The 14,224-nt window shown below is 43.4% G+C and overlaps 1 protein-coding gene across 1 annotated transcript in view; it reads right to left on the bottom strand.

The window, feature by feature from the left end:
• Positions 1–237: 237 nt before the first annotated feature.
• Positions 238–14,224, bottom strand: part of LOC149340560 (cell adhesion molecule Dscam2-like) — a 135,038-nt gene continuing 121,051 nt past the window's right edge. The window contains exons 6-15 of the mRNA XM_089549369.1: positions 13,845–14,168; positions 13,188–13,484; positions 12,128–12,313; positions 11,579–11,686; positions 9,111–9,383; positions 7,482–7,640; positions 6,899–6,932; positions 6,030–6,193; positions 4,617–4,841; positions 238–4,348 (exon numbers count right to left, since the gene is read on the bottom strand). Of these exons, the coding sequence (XP_089405495.1) occupies positions 4,185–4,348; positions 4,617–4,841; positions 6,030–6,193; positions 6,899–6,932; positions 7,482–7,640; positions 9,111–9,383; positions 11,579–11,686; positions 12,128–12,313; positions 13,188–13,484; positions 13,845–14,168 (1,934 nt within the window). The 3' untranslated portion in view covers positions 238–4,184. The remainder of the gene's footprint in view (positions 4,349–4,616; positions 4,842–6,029; positions 6,194–6,898; positions 6,933–7,481; positions 7,641–9,110; positions 9,384–11,578; positions 11,687–12,127; positions 12,314–13,187; positions 13,485–13,844; positions 14,169–14,224) is intronic.

Genomic DNA, 14,224 nt, shown 5'->3' with positions numbered 1-14,224 from the left:
CAGCAAATACTTAGCTTCAGGTCTGAATTCTCTAAGTCTTGTACGGCACATATGAAGAAAAAAGAAAAAAAAAAACTGACAGCTTGTTGAGAATTACTGCACCATGCTGTGGATACCACTGGTAGAGCCAGACTCATGCAGAGTGGTCAAGGCTGAGCCAATGTTGATGATTCATGTTCTCAGGGCCTGAGATGTATGCACCCACACTCTCAGTGCAATTGTATGACACCAGCCATGTTGGGTTTCACAAAGCATGGCATGTTTATTTACAGTGAAAATACATAACGCTGAGGGAACATCACAACAGCTGCAAGGAACAAAGGCACTTTAATACCGACTGCGCTGGTTTGTGTCTTTCAACACAAGGCAAGATTTGCAGGTTAAAGGGCAACTCCAGTAGTTCATTCAGAGTGACATATTTAAATAAACTTTTTTCTGTCGGTATCATTCATTTCCACCAAGTATGGCAGTGTGTGGCACTTTATTCCCGTACAAATAATCAGAATTTGGAGTTTTTGTGACTGCAGTTAAAAGGTGATTTCTATGGGCAACATAGCATTTGTCGCATAATAAACATTACATGCACATTGATACTTGCTCCCGACTTTGTGAACAAAAATTTTTAGGCTGGTATTATTTGGTCACTTAGAACAATCCATGATCAGGGTAGCAGTCTGTAGATCCATTTCAGTCATTCACTGGTCCTGCAGCATTTTTCCAATGATGTTTTTCTGCACCCATTTTGTGCCTTGTACACATGTGAATATAAGAAGTGCACATCAAGTTTCAAAACTCTAGATATCCAACAAGTAAAATCAGCAACACACTCCCATGAGCTTGTCAAAGAACATAAATGAGTCCTTATATGTACAAAGGTAGAGGGGGGAAAAACAGTAATAAATGCACTAGCCAGGCTAGTGCTGTAATGGCGTACATCTGACAAGGATTTGAACATTACCAAGGAACCTAACAGCAGCAGAAGGAAGACCATCACAATGTTACAACAGCGCTAGAGTACAAAGCATAAGCATGCGCTTTGACTCTGTGTACTGAATTTCAGTGAGTACCACAACACCCAGCAGGCTACACTGGGAACACAAGACGCTTGAAGGTGAAGCCTTCTCCTGAGCATACTGTCAGTGCTGCCTTGGTGCTGCCCAAATTATGACCAGTAGTACCTAGGTGACTCAACATGATTACAAACCATTCAAAAGAAACAAAAATGGATGAACACAGTGTAGATTGCAATCTGAGTGAGGACAACATCCTTAATATAGCAAGAAGGACAGAGGATAACTCTGCTGTGCTTAGCCAGAACTTCCTGGTGTGTGCAAAGCTTCGGAGGCATAAAAAGTTTTCCATGAAATAGGGCAGTCATATTATGTATTAAGACTGTATGGGCTTTAGCAGGTTAGATCCTAAAGTGCTTGTAATTGAAGTTTAAGTAGTCTGCAATCCTATCATATATTTTCTACAAAAGTTCCAAGGGGCTGATAAATTATATGAAGGCAGCACGAAACAAAATGGTAAAGCACACTTTTATAATGGCAAGAGCTTCTGTATCTCAGAAGCCTTCGTGGCAACACTGACATCTCTACACAAAGAATATAATGCGACTCTCAGCAGGCAAGACTGGTAGCTCAAGGGAGTCCATTTAGAACCTTGTGCATTGACAAGAATGTGCACTTTGAGATCTTTCTGCTACAGTCTTGCCATAATTATCTGCAATAAATCTTTTCTTTACCTTTAACACATGAGAAGAAACTATGTGCAAATGCCCACAGAGGGTTCCAGAGCACGAAAGGCACGAAAAACTCAATTTCTTGGATGTCTATGTATACAGCCACAAAACGAAAGGGGAGTTCTGAATTCCTTGTGCAATATCTGCACACTGCACCCTTTAATGCCAGGCTGTGCCTCCAAGCAGAGGCAAAATGTACCTTTCTGTGCCTTTTGCATTCCAAAAACTTCTACGGGCATCTGTACATGCAAGGTTCTGCCGGAGCCATCAGCGCTCTCAAGTTTATTCAAAAGCTAGACCTAAGTGGCTGAAAAGGTCAGTAGAGTTAGTGCCGAAATTGGTAAAAAGAAAATACACCGCTGGATAAAACCAATCTGTAGTGGTTGGCAATTTTACTGTTTGCACCACCTGTTTTATCAACTGGGGAGCCTCTCTGCATAGAGAATGAATTACTTATGAGTATGACAACAAATGAAAGCCCATCCTGTACAATGCACCTCTACGATTTTGTTACTTGCAAAATGAATGTGCAGTCTAACATTATGTCACACCATGAAAAGCACGAGTATTAAAACGCAATGTTCAAGGCCAGTTAGCTTAATAATGATGATAAATCAAATAAACAAACCACAAGCTTTAACTACAGCTGCTTAGCAAACAAGGAAATGAACATGGTGAACACTAGTGTTCCAACTTCGGACAAAAGGTGAGCAGCAACTAATTAAAAGCTTAATGATAGCTCTAGCAATCCCTCAAATGGTGATTTTTTGAGCAAGCAAAACAAGGTAGCGGCCTTGACGAATATTTTTCTTCACAGCAAAAAAAATTAAAAACCTTCTGTTTCATCAATTCATGACCAAATAAACTGTAGAATGATGATGATCGCTGGAAGCAACGTGATGTCTCGTAAATTATGCCTTTGAGTGATTGCCTTGAACTTATTAAAAATCTCACAAGTCGAACTGCTCACAAGTTTTACACTCATGCCAATGGTGCATACATTGAGAGCCTTTCAGCCTTCAGCATTGGCCTTTGAATAGCAAAGAACACTGTGCACAAGCTGGCAAAAATGTAGAGCAATCAACGTTTGGCCCCCAAAAAAATGTGCACAAAAAGCACTGTCGCATATCTCCATTAACACGACGCCCTAAATGTAATCATAAAAAAAAAAGTTGCTCAGAAAGGAAAACAGAAGTAGCTGGAAAGCACAAATAACACACTCTTTGAGCGCAAACGCAAGGAGCACTGAAGGCGCAGGGAGGATTAACACCACTTTATTGCAGACAAGCCTGGCCTTGTATGCCTCCTGTGCTCCCGCCCTCAAAGAACACTTGAAACAGCACATGTAACACTCTAAATAAATGCAAATATAAAACACGACACTCACAATCAGGAAACTAGGAGAACAAAAGTCACTGGAAGGCACAAATAACATGCACTTTGAGTACAAACACAAGGAATACCAAAGGCACAGCAAGAATTAACACCAGGTTATTGCAGACAAGCTGGTCCTAGTGAGTCCTCTGTGCTCCTGTACTTGTGTGCCCAAAGCGCTTTTGAAGCGGGCACATACAGCACTCTAAATGCATTACAACACAAAGTGACTCCGAGTCAAGAAACTTAATAAAACAAAAGTTACCAAAGGAACAAATAACATCCGCTTTGAGCAAAAACACAAGCAGTGCAGAAGGCGCGGGGAGAATTCAAGCCAGTGTATTGCAGACAAGCTGTGCTTTGTGCGCCTCCTGTGCTCCTGCGCTCAAAAAACAGTTGCAACGGTGGAAAGACGGCACATCGTTCAAACTCAACAACTGCAAATCTAGTATTGGGAGTGGGTTGAGCACGCCACACACTACTGATTCCATTTGGGGGGATGGGGGGCTTTTGTGTCCTGTGCTGCTCTCTAAACTGCTCAGGCTTAATCATCCAAACTGGCTCCCCCTAAATCAAAATAAACCTAACTAGCCCAGCACATGGCAGAAACAGTGTGGAGACGAGACAAGAAAGAGATGAGACACACAGGGCACTTCGTCATGAACTGCTATCATAGCCCAAAACTTTGCAAGTCACACATCGCTGATAGCTCTTGCACTTGAGTCTCCTTGACGGCTGGTGACACACACATGGAAATGTTGAAGCACGAAGAACATCTTTCGCACTGCTTTCCAGATGTGCTGAGAGCATGAATGTCTCTTGACTGCCCTTTAGACACAGTTGGCTCTAGTCCTTGGCTCTTGAAGCAGTCTTGCTGCTGGACAGCAGTTTTTGCCACACAGCCACACACACACACGCACACACGCACACACAGACCGGGTAGTTTTCCAGGCACATCAAGTCCAGAGTCAGTCAGAGCATCAGCCACCACACTCCACTGATTCTGCATGCTTCCTGTGTCAGCACATGCTCAGCCGCAACGAGGCTGTCCTTTGCGCAGCGCAGACTCTCACACAATTATCTCCCTCACAATGCGTCGGTTCCTGGAGTTTGGAGTGGAGTAACCAGATTCGAGGCTTTCGTCGAAGGACAGGGAGATCTGTGGGTTTTTGTCTTCATCGCCCATGGTGGCGTAGGGGTCTGGAAGGCCGCTGACATCGTAGTATGGAGAGTCTGCAAAACAAAACCAAAAAACAGGTGATAATCTAGAAAAGGTGGTTGCAAATCTTGGTGCACAGCAATCAGCGCAAACTTTCCAGGGTATATTCAGTTTATCGTTTAAGCAGTGGCCTTTTTTAGAAACGGCTGACTAAAGGCAACACATATGCTTAATCTGCTGATTTCAGTGGTTCATTAGTGAAGAACGCTCCTTGCAGCAGAAAGTCATTTATAATTGCCCGTTCTTACAAAGCAAGAAATTTATGAGGATTTGTAAACTCACGCAGGTGTTCCCTGTTCTTGAGGTTCATGACATCCTCATTGAGGCCCTGGTAATCATCGGGGTAGTAGTACCCGGACGGCAGGCGAGCATCATAGGGCTGATATGAAGTCTCTGGTGGGGTGGACATCTCTCCTTGGCCTCCTTTTACCCAGAGGTCACCAGCACCATCGCTGCCACTGCCACTGTGCACCCCGTCCAACATGTCTGCAGACCCATAAAGCATGCCTGCAATAGAAAGAACGCTTCTGAGCATGATGGATGACTCTTCGAGAGCGACTTGTCTCAATTTGAAGCTGCCTGAGTTCCCTTTCCTTCTCATTCGGATCTCCAATGTACCCAGTGGCGAATAAAATACTACAGTTGGGTACAACTCAAGAACAAAGCACCAGACGCCCCTCAAGAGAGGCCCTTCAGCCAATGTCATGGACCGATTTTCATGACACTGTAAATAATACAATTAAGCCATGGTTATTCCCCTTTCATCTCCCACACCCCAGGATGTCACACTAGCAGATACAAGAGGATTATTCAAGACGTCATGAGAAGAGGTCAGTGCCATTGACTAGCGGGCCTCCTTTGAGGGACATCTGCTGCTCCTTTCTTGAGTTGTATCCTACTACAACAGCTAACACAAGTGGGTGTTAGCATGGGTGTTAACAGGGTGTTAGCAACACAAAAGGAAGCATTGTGTTGATAAGTCCTTGCAGGCAACACTTTCCTCACTGCCTCACCACCTCCAAGGCCTAGTTACATCTCAGCAAACACTGCTTTCCTCACACACAATAAAAATGCCTGGCTATGCCTATGGTGGAAATGTGATGCTCTCTTTCTTAAAACAGGTGAAATACAAGCTTTACTTTAGCACAGTATCAGCACAACAGAAACTGATGCGTGTGTAGTGCTTACGCTTCCAACCACAAGACACATAGTCAAGTCAGCATGCTTTGTGTCCTGTAACATCCCAGCATGCCTGACTTCCACAACTAGTAGGAACCAATAATATTCGGTATCAGACCAAATAAATAACAATGCTTTAGACTCGCACTTTTTTTTGGCACACAAAACGGCACTGCCATTGGAAAAGGCTAAGGTGATAATTAACTGATAAAGTGAGCGGTGCAACCGTTACCTAGGGAGATGGCAAAGAGATGAAGACTCGCATACTATACAAGGCATTTCATATGATAAAAGAAGTGTTCACAAAATACAGTGCAATAAGGTAGATAGATATAAAATCGAAAATGTGGAAATCAGAAACATTTCACTTTTTGTAAGAACAATGATGTGGGCGATCTGAATCACCCCGAGTGCTGAGAGAAAATGTCCATTACTTTGCATGCAAATGTGAGAATGCACTTTATGGCCAATTAAAGGACATATGAAAGGAAGCCTTCAGCAAATTTGCTCTCTCACCATTGGACGCCATCTGGCTTCCTGCATGCCCATTAGCCATGTGAGGGGAGCTGCCAATGCTGCCAGCATAGATGGTGTGCTTGCTCATGTCATCAACATTTGTGTCCAGTCCCTTGCTCACTTCTTCATGGTAATAAGGGCCGCTAATAACCTTTGGCCTGGCACTGCAACACACAAAAGCAACAACTTGTAAGAACGGCTTTCGATCAGAGAAGGATTCAACATAGCAGGCTGCAACCTTTCCAGAAAGACGCCAGGTGACTTGGCTAATAACTTCAACTGCGGTTTTGCTTGGGGCACTTTTTTAGTGACACGAAGTACCTACTCTTACGTCTTAGAGAATAAGCCAAGAACCCAATAGCTCAATCTGGGTCATGGCAGTTATGCATGAGGAAGGGCTCAGCAAGATGTCTTTAACTAGAATGGCACGTCCACAGCCCATATTGCATGCATTTGCAACAGCTAAGTTGCATAAAGTAGCCTCCTCAACCACACTGCATCACGCAAACCAAAAATCTGAGAAGTACAGATTAAAAAAAAAAAAAACAAGCGAATAATGCTGGGCATGTTACAAGTGCAGTAAAAGCCTTATGTGTCCAGTGGCACGAACATCAAAGAATTTATAGAAAACGGTATTGATGGTCAAATGCACGGACTATGTCAATATCACAATTCGGAGATTCTTTCTCCAACAATCCGGTGCCATGGGTAATACCGGAAGGTATCCACACCACATCACTGGGTCTGTGAGTGCCCCAGAAGGCTATGAAAAGTGATGTCTAGCAGAAAGGAGTACACGAACACTTCCTGAAAATATTTTTAAAATTTAGCTATACAAAAGCGCATATAAAGTGCCAAAGTCAACTTACTTTTGAACTTCAGACTCGTAATCCTTCTTGTTAACTGCAATGCAACAAAAATAACCACACAAATTAATCATGCTATATGCATTAAACAAAAAGCAATGTCACCAGAAGCAAAAAGAAAAGCAATCACATATGACACATGACATGAATGCTTCTCATAATCAAGAGAGCCTCACAGCCGGCTTACTGCTCATGCCATGTGTTCTAGCCAAAAATAACCAAACTAAAACCATGACAATGGCACTCTTTCATGAGTAGTATTACTAACAATTCCACCCTAATAAAATGAAATTCCGTGAATACTAGCTGTAAAACATTGCATCTTTGCTGATAAACATGACGACTGGAAGCCTTCCTCGCTGATACCTACCGCTTCTTGGTTTCAATTAAAACATAGGAGGCAGGTGGAGTGCCACATTGTTATTTGCGACAGAGAGTTTATATGAGCACCATTCACCAGCAGTGCAATTGCTTGCTTCCCAGATAGCAGAAAGTAATCACCCATTTAGCTCCATGGCACGGCTGCTAAAATGGAATTGAGGATAAATAGAACTGTCAAAATGTGTGGCCCATTTTAGTGTCTCACCTTTACTGGCTTTCCTCTTCCAGCAGCAGCAGACAAACACGACCACAAGGAGGAAGAACACTCCAGCAGCCGCAGCAACAATGATGACAACATTCACAGTCTGGATGGTTACAGGTGCGCCGACCGGGTGCAAACTGCCTTCTGTGGTCATGGAAAACTCTGAAAAAGGCAAAAACAGAAGAAAAAATAGTAATTAAAAATTAGGCACTTATGTTTGAACAAAAAAAGCCCAGTTATAGGATAATGGTGAGACTTTTTGGTTTGAACCGAAAAAAAAAAAAAAGTATGTCAACCCAAATTTTCGAAATTTGTTTTTTAACCATAAAATGTCAGTATTTTTAACAAACAAGCCACAGCTAGCTTGTTATTGAGTAGGAGTTACACTCAGTCAAGGGATAAATTTAACACAGTGGAAGCCAGGAGCGTGATGATATGGTGCATCGTTGGATTAAGTAGCTGAGTTCTGGGATTAAGTAACTGAGTTCTGAGTTCTGGGTTGGATTAAGTAGCTGCTACCTTACATGCCTCTGCTGACTGGGAAGCCTCATGTCATCACCAAACGTTATCTGCTCGCTTGCTGTTCACTGTCATCACCTGCTCAGAGCAGTCACTAGGTTGAAAAGGATTCTCCACTGAATATAAGGACACTCAAATGCTTACATAAGCATAGAGAAAAAAGTGCCATGTTCTGGCTACCGTGACATTTGGGTGGCAGTTACATCACTGGCGTCGACTTGCGCAGGCCATATGATGCCCCCTCCCTTTCGGTCAACCCTTTCGGCAACAATCCGGCACTAACAAGGTAACCCACATTTTTTTAATCCGACTTCCACTTGCGTTTATTTCTTGTTCCATCACTTACTTTCGTTACTTTTTATTGGCGATAGCGTTTACTTATGCAATAACAGCTATAAGTACTTTACCAGTAATTAATGACAATTTTTCCTTGTTACCAGTAAATCGAAAGCTCAGGCAGAAAAAATAGCCAAGATAAACTCTGCTACTTCTGACCACGCATGAATGCTGCATTATATCAGCGCAAAAAAAAAAGTAATTCATGGGTAGGAAATAATAATCATTGAAAAAAAAAAAAAATCTGAATATTGCATTTTGAAATAAACAGCGAAAAAAGTCAAATTTTCAAAACATAAAAACAGAAAAGTCCAACCCCTGGGAAATGAAAAGTTCATCAACAGCAAAGAACAGAAAACATTTTGGCTCAAATATTTAAGAACACAAAATGGGCCGCTTGAAGTACGAATTGAAAAGAAGAAAAGAAGCCAAATGTGTGGTAATGATACCTGTAAAGCTAGAAAAGCTAATCACTGCATTACTCCTGGTTTGAGACTGAAATAATACTGCACCTCTTTTTATTACCCAGTTTTATAACCAACTGAACAAAGTATCTCCATGAAAGCTGCTCGCAAGCATTGGTGAATCTTTACTACAGTTACCTGAAAGTGGAAAGTAAATTCTTAATTTCAGCTTTCAACTACCCATCGAGTGAGAAATCACCCTGCAAAATTGGCCCAAGGCAAACCTCTGTCTCTTCTTTATCCACCAACAGTTGCAGTCTGTAGCAGGTTTCTTTAGTGCCTCTTGTGGTACACACGCACTGCCCCCGCTCACCGTCAAAGGGTTCAGCCAGAAGCTCATCTCCGCACCACGAAGCGTTGCTCTGCAGGCAGAGCAGCACACGGATGTCCACAAGAGGAGCAGCGTTGGCAACCTCCAAAGAAATCTGGGGACGGTCCACCTCCTCCTCAGCCAGAGGGAGCCACTGCTCCTGGCCACGGGCACGACCTTCAACCTTTGCCAAGAGCCGTTCAGTGCTCGGCTCAACCGTGAAGTAGACCCGGCCCGTCTCATGGTCGTACTGGGCAGATAGAGGCCGTGGCATGTCTGAAAAAATACAGAGAGGCAGAGAGGCCCCACGTTGTTAAGACGTCAAATGCAGAACAAGACCCAGCAAAATACTGGGGCAAAGTATGTGGTACGTAACAAGCTCTAAAACAGCACTACTAATGCCATGCATGCTTTGTATCATTAAAAAAGAAAAGCTAATCCAACTGGATGCTGTTTTTAGTACCTGATCTTGAATAAACTAGCCTGGCAAAGAATTTAAGGGGCACTGAGGAGAAATTGAAGTTGGCTTGTATTGACAGAATACCAGCTCCTGATTACAAAAACGCCATTCATACTGACAACAAAGGTCTTGTAACGTAGAAACGAGCAAGAACCAAAATACAGGTAACGCCGCCACAGGCCAAACTCGCAAGTACAAGCGTGATGACGTCATAGGAAAAAACAGTGCTGCTAGAACCAATGGTTCTAGCAACACTAAGAGACAAGAAGCCACGAATCACTGAGGCGCAGCCGATGCCACGAACCCCGCCGCGCGCTCGATCCAGGTGGCCGTGCCAATGCATGCGCAAATCTCCTTGACGTCGCTAAATGGCGCCACGTACCCGGCAGCTACGCGCGCGCCTGCAGCGTCGGGACCAATCAGCGCGCGCTCATCGGCGGTAGGCGTGCTCCCGGTATTCCGCTAACGGTTACAAGGTACACGGTATGCTAGAGGCATCTACTTGCGAGAACTTCGTTGACGACTTCGAGAACGGGATCCATCGTAACGCTGGAAAAACGCCGGTGCAAATGTAAACGAAGCGACGGTAGAGACGGCCACAATGGCCGAGAAATGCCTTCAACGCGCGGCCGGCGGTAGCTTTCTTTTCGGCTGCTGCTAGGCCGCACTGCTGGCCGCCAGAAATCACGGAGTCTGCGTTACGTCATGCGCACGTCATGTTTCGCGTCACTTAGTCCTGTGTCTTCATAAGATTTGTTTGTTTGTTTGTTTATGGGGTTTAACGTCCCAAAGCGACTGAGGCTATGAGAGACGCCGTAGTGAAGGGCTCCGGAAATTTCGACCACCTGGGGTTCTTTAACATGCACTGACATCGCACAGTACACGGGCCTCTAGAATTTCTCCTCCAAAGAAATTCTAGCCGCCGCGGCCGGGATCGAACCCGCGTCTTTCAGGTCAGCAGCCGAGCACCCTATCCACTGAGCCACCGCGGCGGCTTCTTCATAAGAGAATCCCAAGTTTGAATCAGAGTGGCGGGAAAAACTTTTTCAACTTCGAATCCAAGTTTCTTGGAAATAAATGCATCTTTCGCTGCCGGCCAAGTGGCAACAAAGCCATGAAATGCCGAACTATTGGGTTTTGCTTTAAAAAAAATATTAATACAGCTCTCCTCACTGTCCCTTTAAAGCAAGTCAATGCAGCAGAAGACAGCCTAAAGAAAACTGAGCTGAGACCATGTTTTTAGGAACACTGTTCAGAGCTAAATAATGCAAACGTGACAGCATGCGTGACTGATACAATTGGCTGGAATACCAAGCAGTAATCCAAGGAAATAGTTTTGCGATAATGAAGTTTTATGCTCTAAAAAAAGACCAGTATAGACCAGTAACAATACCAATAACAATATTTTTGTTTCTTTACAGTGATCACTACCTGTAAGTTACGAGTAATCTCTAGCTCAGCCTTGTTATGGTTTGGAGGAAGCGTTTGGTAAATATTTGGTGTGGCCTGGCAAATTTTTGCAGCGATGGTCACCATCATTTACCTGCCCTGTGTGCACTGTCACTGCGTAATAGCACAATAGTATGATAATACTAGCTAATACTACATGTGACATTGGTAACATAGCAGACACTGAGGCTGTCTGAAGTGAAAGCATACAAGTACACCTCGCGGCTTCTCGAGCACCTACTGAAGTTAAGCGCCTTTGTGCTTAGCATGTACTATCTCCACTGGCAAGTTCCGGACAGTGTCGCTAAAGCTGTAATATATGATAAGGTATGAAGGTTGCCTTGATTGCATATTGGCCACTCAGACCTTGAGTTAGTCAACCAATAAAATATTCAAACATTTCTTCCCTCCCCAGTTCTCAAGAGGCAAACCTATACGATCTATGGACCAATATGCAAGTAAATATGGTAGTTTTCTCATTGCCTGCATTTCCAACTTCATAGTTTTAAAGCATAAAAGGATGGTACATGGTGGTACCTTACAAATTTCAAAAGGCACCTACCTTTTAGGTTGACCTTTGTTTGGACCGAGATCTCTTCCGAGTATGAGCTGAACCCTCTTGCATTGACAGCCACAACTTTCATGACGTACTCTGACTTTGGCTCCAATCCTTCAAGAAAAAAAAAAAATGAAACTTGCCTGCTCACAAAACAATGCACGTGAAGCAAGTCTAACAATAAAAAGAAAGCACAAAGTAGTGATCCAAGTAGCACAGTTGTGAGAAATAATTAAGTGAGTGAAGCTCAACCAGAGTTTTCTACACACATAAACGCAGCAGAGCGATTGTAGCAAATGTAGTAAAGCAGCACCAAAGCTTTTGGACAAATGATTCCATGATAATACAGTTTTGTTTAAGCTAATAAATGTTTTAAGGAATTTTCAATATGCAACTCTCGGCTTTGTGGAAACGGCCACCGAGGCATACAGTTAATCCCAGGCAAAGCATTTTTTTTTTCCACTGCACTTATGTTTAAAATTAAGCTTTTCACAGTAGCATAAACATGGACTCGTTCCCACAATATGCAATAAAAGGAAAGAAAAAAACCCTTACCAGTTATTGTGCATGGATTATGGGATCGGCAAGACTCATTCTTTGTCTGCCCATTGGCAACGTTGGAGTAAGTAACAACGAATTCTGTGTTGCTGAAGCCGCCATTGAATCCTTCTGTCCACTGTAATGTCACTTTGTCAGAGTCACTGCTCACAGCCATGAGACGGCTTGGTTGGTCAGGTGCACCTGCAATGGGCAAACCACAAGGATACTGTTATAACCACTGCTGTCTATACAAGCAAGATGATAAGAACAGCGCCACAACTAATGTGGACACTGATGAAAAAAATTACGAAATTTATAGAGGCAACTGCATTAAATAAAGGTCCTGTTCAGGCATCACAATCTTTGGGGTATACTAGGTCAGAGATATGTATACATAAGTATAAAGGTGTAACTTTTTAGAAATAAGCATTAATGGAACAAATGATGCACATACAAAACACAGATATTCACACGCTATGACATAAAAGCATTCAGTTTAGCAACAAATGCGTAGTGATAGTTACAAAATCCAGTGACGGTTTATTGCAGTGGTTGATGGGAAGAAGAAGCTGTACGTTAGTGTGCAAAAAAAAAAAAAGACCAAATCTTAAAAAGGCTGATATGAAGTGCATTTCAATAAAACACAACACATCTTAGGTTTTAAGCAAGAGAAACTACACTCTCTAAACTGGAAACACATTTTCCAAGAAAGGGAAGTTAAAAGATACTTTTCATCAAAGACACCTTAAGATTTGGACTATTGATTTCCCAGTTCTGTTGAAAACAGTTACAGCAACAAACATGAGCTTAGGTATGCAGTCATATATTATAGCTAGAATAGTACTTTTAGAAATTTTGCTCACTGCTTTGTAATCATTCACGCTGAAAGCATAGCTTGCCTGCTTACTGCACACACACAAAAAAAGAGAAGAAACGAATGCCCAAAGGACTATATAGCTTACAGGAAAGCATATCATTAATGTACAATTCCACTCTGGCCAAGCACAAACCTCTTCTTTTCCAGCAGCATCATACCCATGATGACATTGCAAGAAAGGTGGTTTGGTGCACTCACTCTTCTTGACAAGCTTGAGAATGGTTCTCTGGACATCCCCAACTTGGTTCCAGGCACGGCATGTGTAGTCACCATAGTCGCTCTCCTTGAGTTCTGCCACCGAGAGAGCCCCCGTGTAAAGGTCGTCACCGTCATCAGTCACGTTGGTGGCATAGTTGGCATAACGCTCCAGGATGCGTCCCTTGTAAACCCACTCGAACGTAGGCTCGGGATAGGCCTGCATCTGGCATCGCAGCACGGCCGTGTCTCCGGGGTCAAAGGCCACTCGGTTGTAGGTATGCCTGACTTGAGGAGGATCTGCAAGCAACGAATTCCATGAGCAGGTTGTGAAGGGTCAGCACTTACAGCAAGAACTAGTATTATAACTAAATTTAAGCTTAAGACTGAACCCATTCCAATATTTACCCTGTACTATATGCCCAAATGAGTTGGTCAGCTTTTCATCCCGGAGATAAAACCACAGCTGGTAAACGCATCTTTTTTTTTCTTGAAACCGCGGACACAATGTTAGTGATTTCTGCACTTATTGTATGGTGTTACTGTGCCACAATAAGAGCATATTGTCCAGTAATCAAAGATAGTCAATATAGTGCCAAGTGGTAGTGATAAATGACTAGCCTAGCGTCAGGATGAACATTAGTGAAGGGGACAACTTACGTTCAATCCTAAGCATCATTTCAGACTTGGCAGCACCACCGAAGCCATTGTCAAACAGGCAGGCATATTTTCCTCGGTCGTCAGGAGTGAGGGGTCGCTGGAAGGTCAGCGTACTTTGCACTGAGAACACCTCATTGTCTTCAAGATTCTCAACAGTCTTGATCTCAAAGCCCGAGCCAGTGCTCATCTGCAGCTCCTTGTCTCGATGAGTCCAGTGCACCTGCGGCTTGGGCTTTCCGCGCGCCCGGCAGCTCACCGACTGGCTCTGGTCACCGGCTTTACGGATGATCTGGGGCCTCAGGGGAACCACTATTGTGGCCGCTTCTGCAAGTTGAGAAGGAATATCAATTACTGCACTGTTCCATGAGGTGCGCTGAAAA

The sequence above is a fragment of the Amblyomma mixtum genome, chromosome 6, assembly GCF_055824585.1.
Source record: "Amblyomma mixtum isolate Tamu chromosome 6, ASM5582458v1, whole genome shotgun sequence".
Classification (NCBI taxonomy): domain Eukaryota; kingdom Metazoa; phylum Arthropoda; class Arachnida; order Ixodida; family Ixodidae; genus Amblyomma; species Amblyomma mixtum.
Note: the sequence above shows the minus strand (reverse complement) of the source record. Positions and strands in the feature narration are given on the sequence as shown.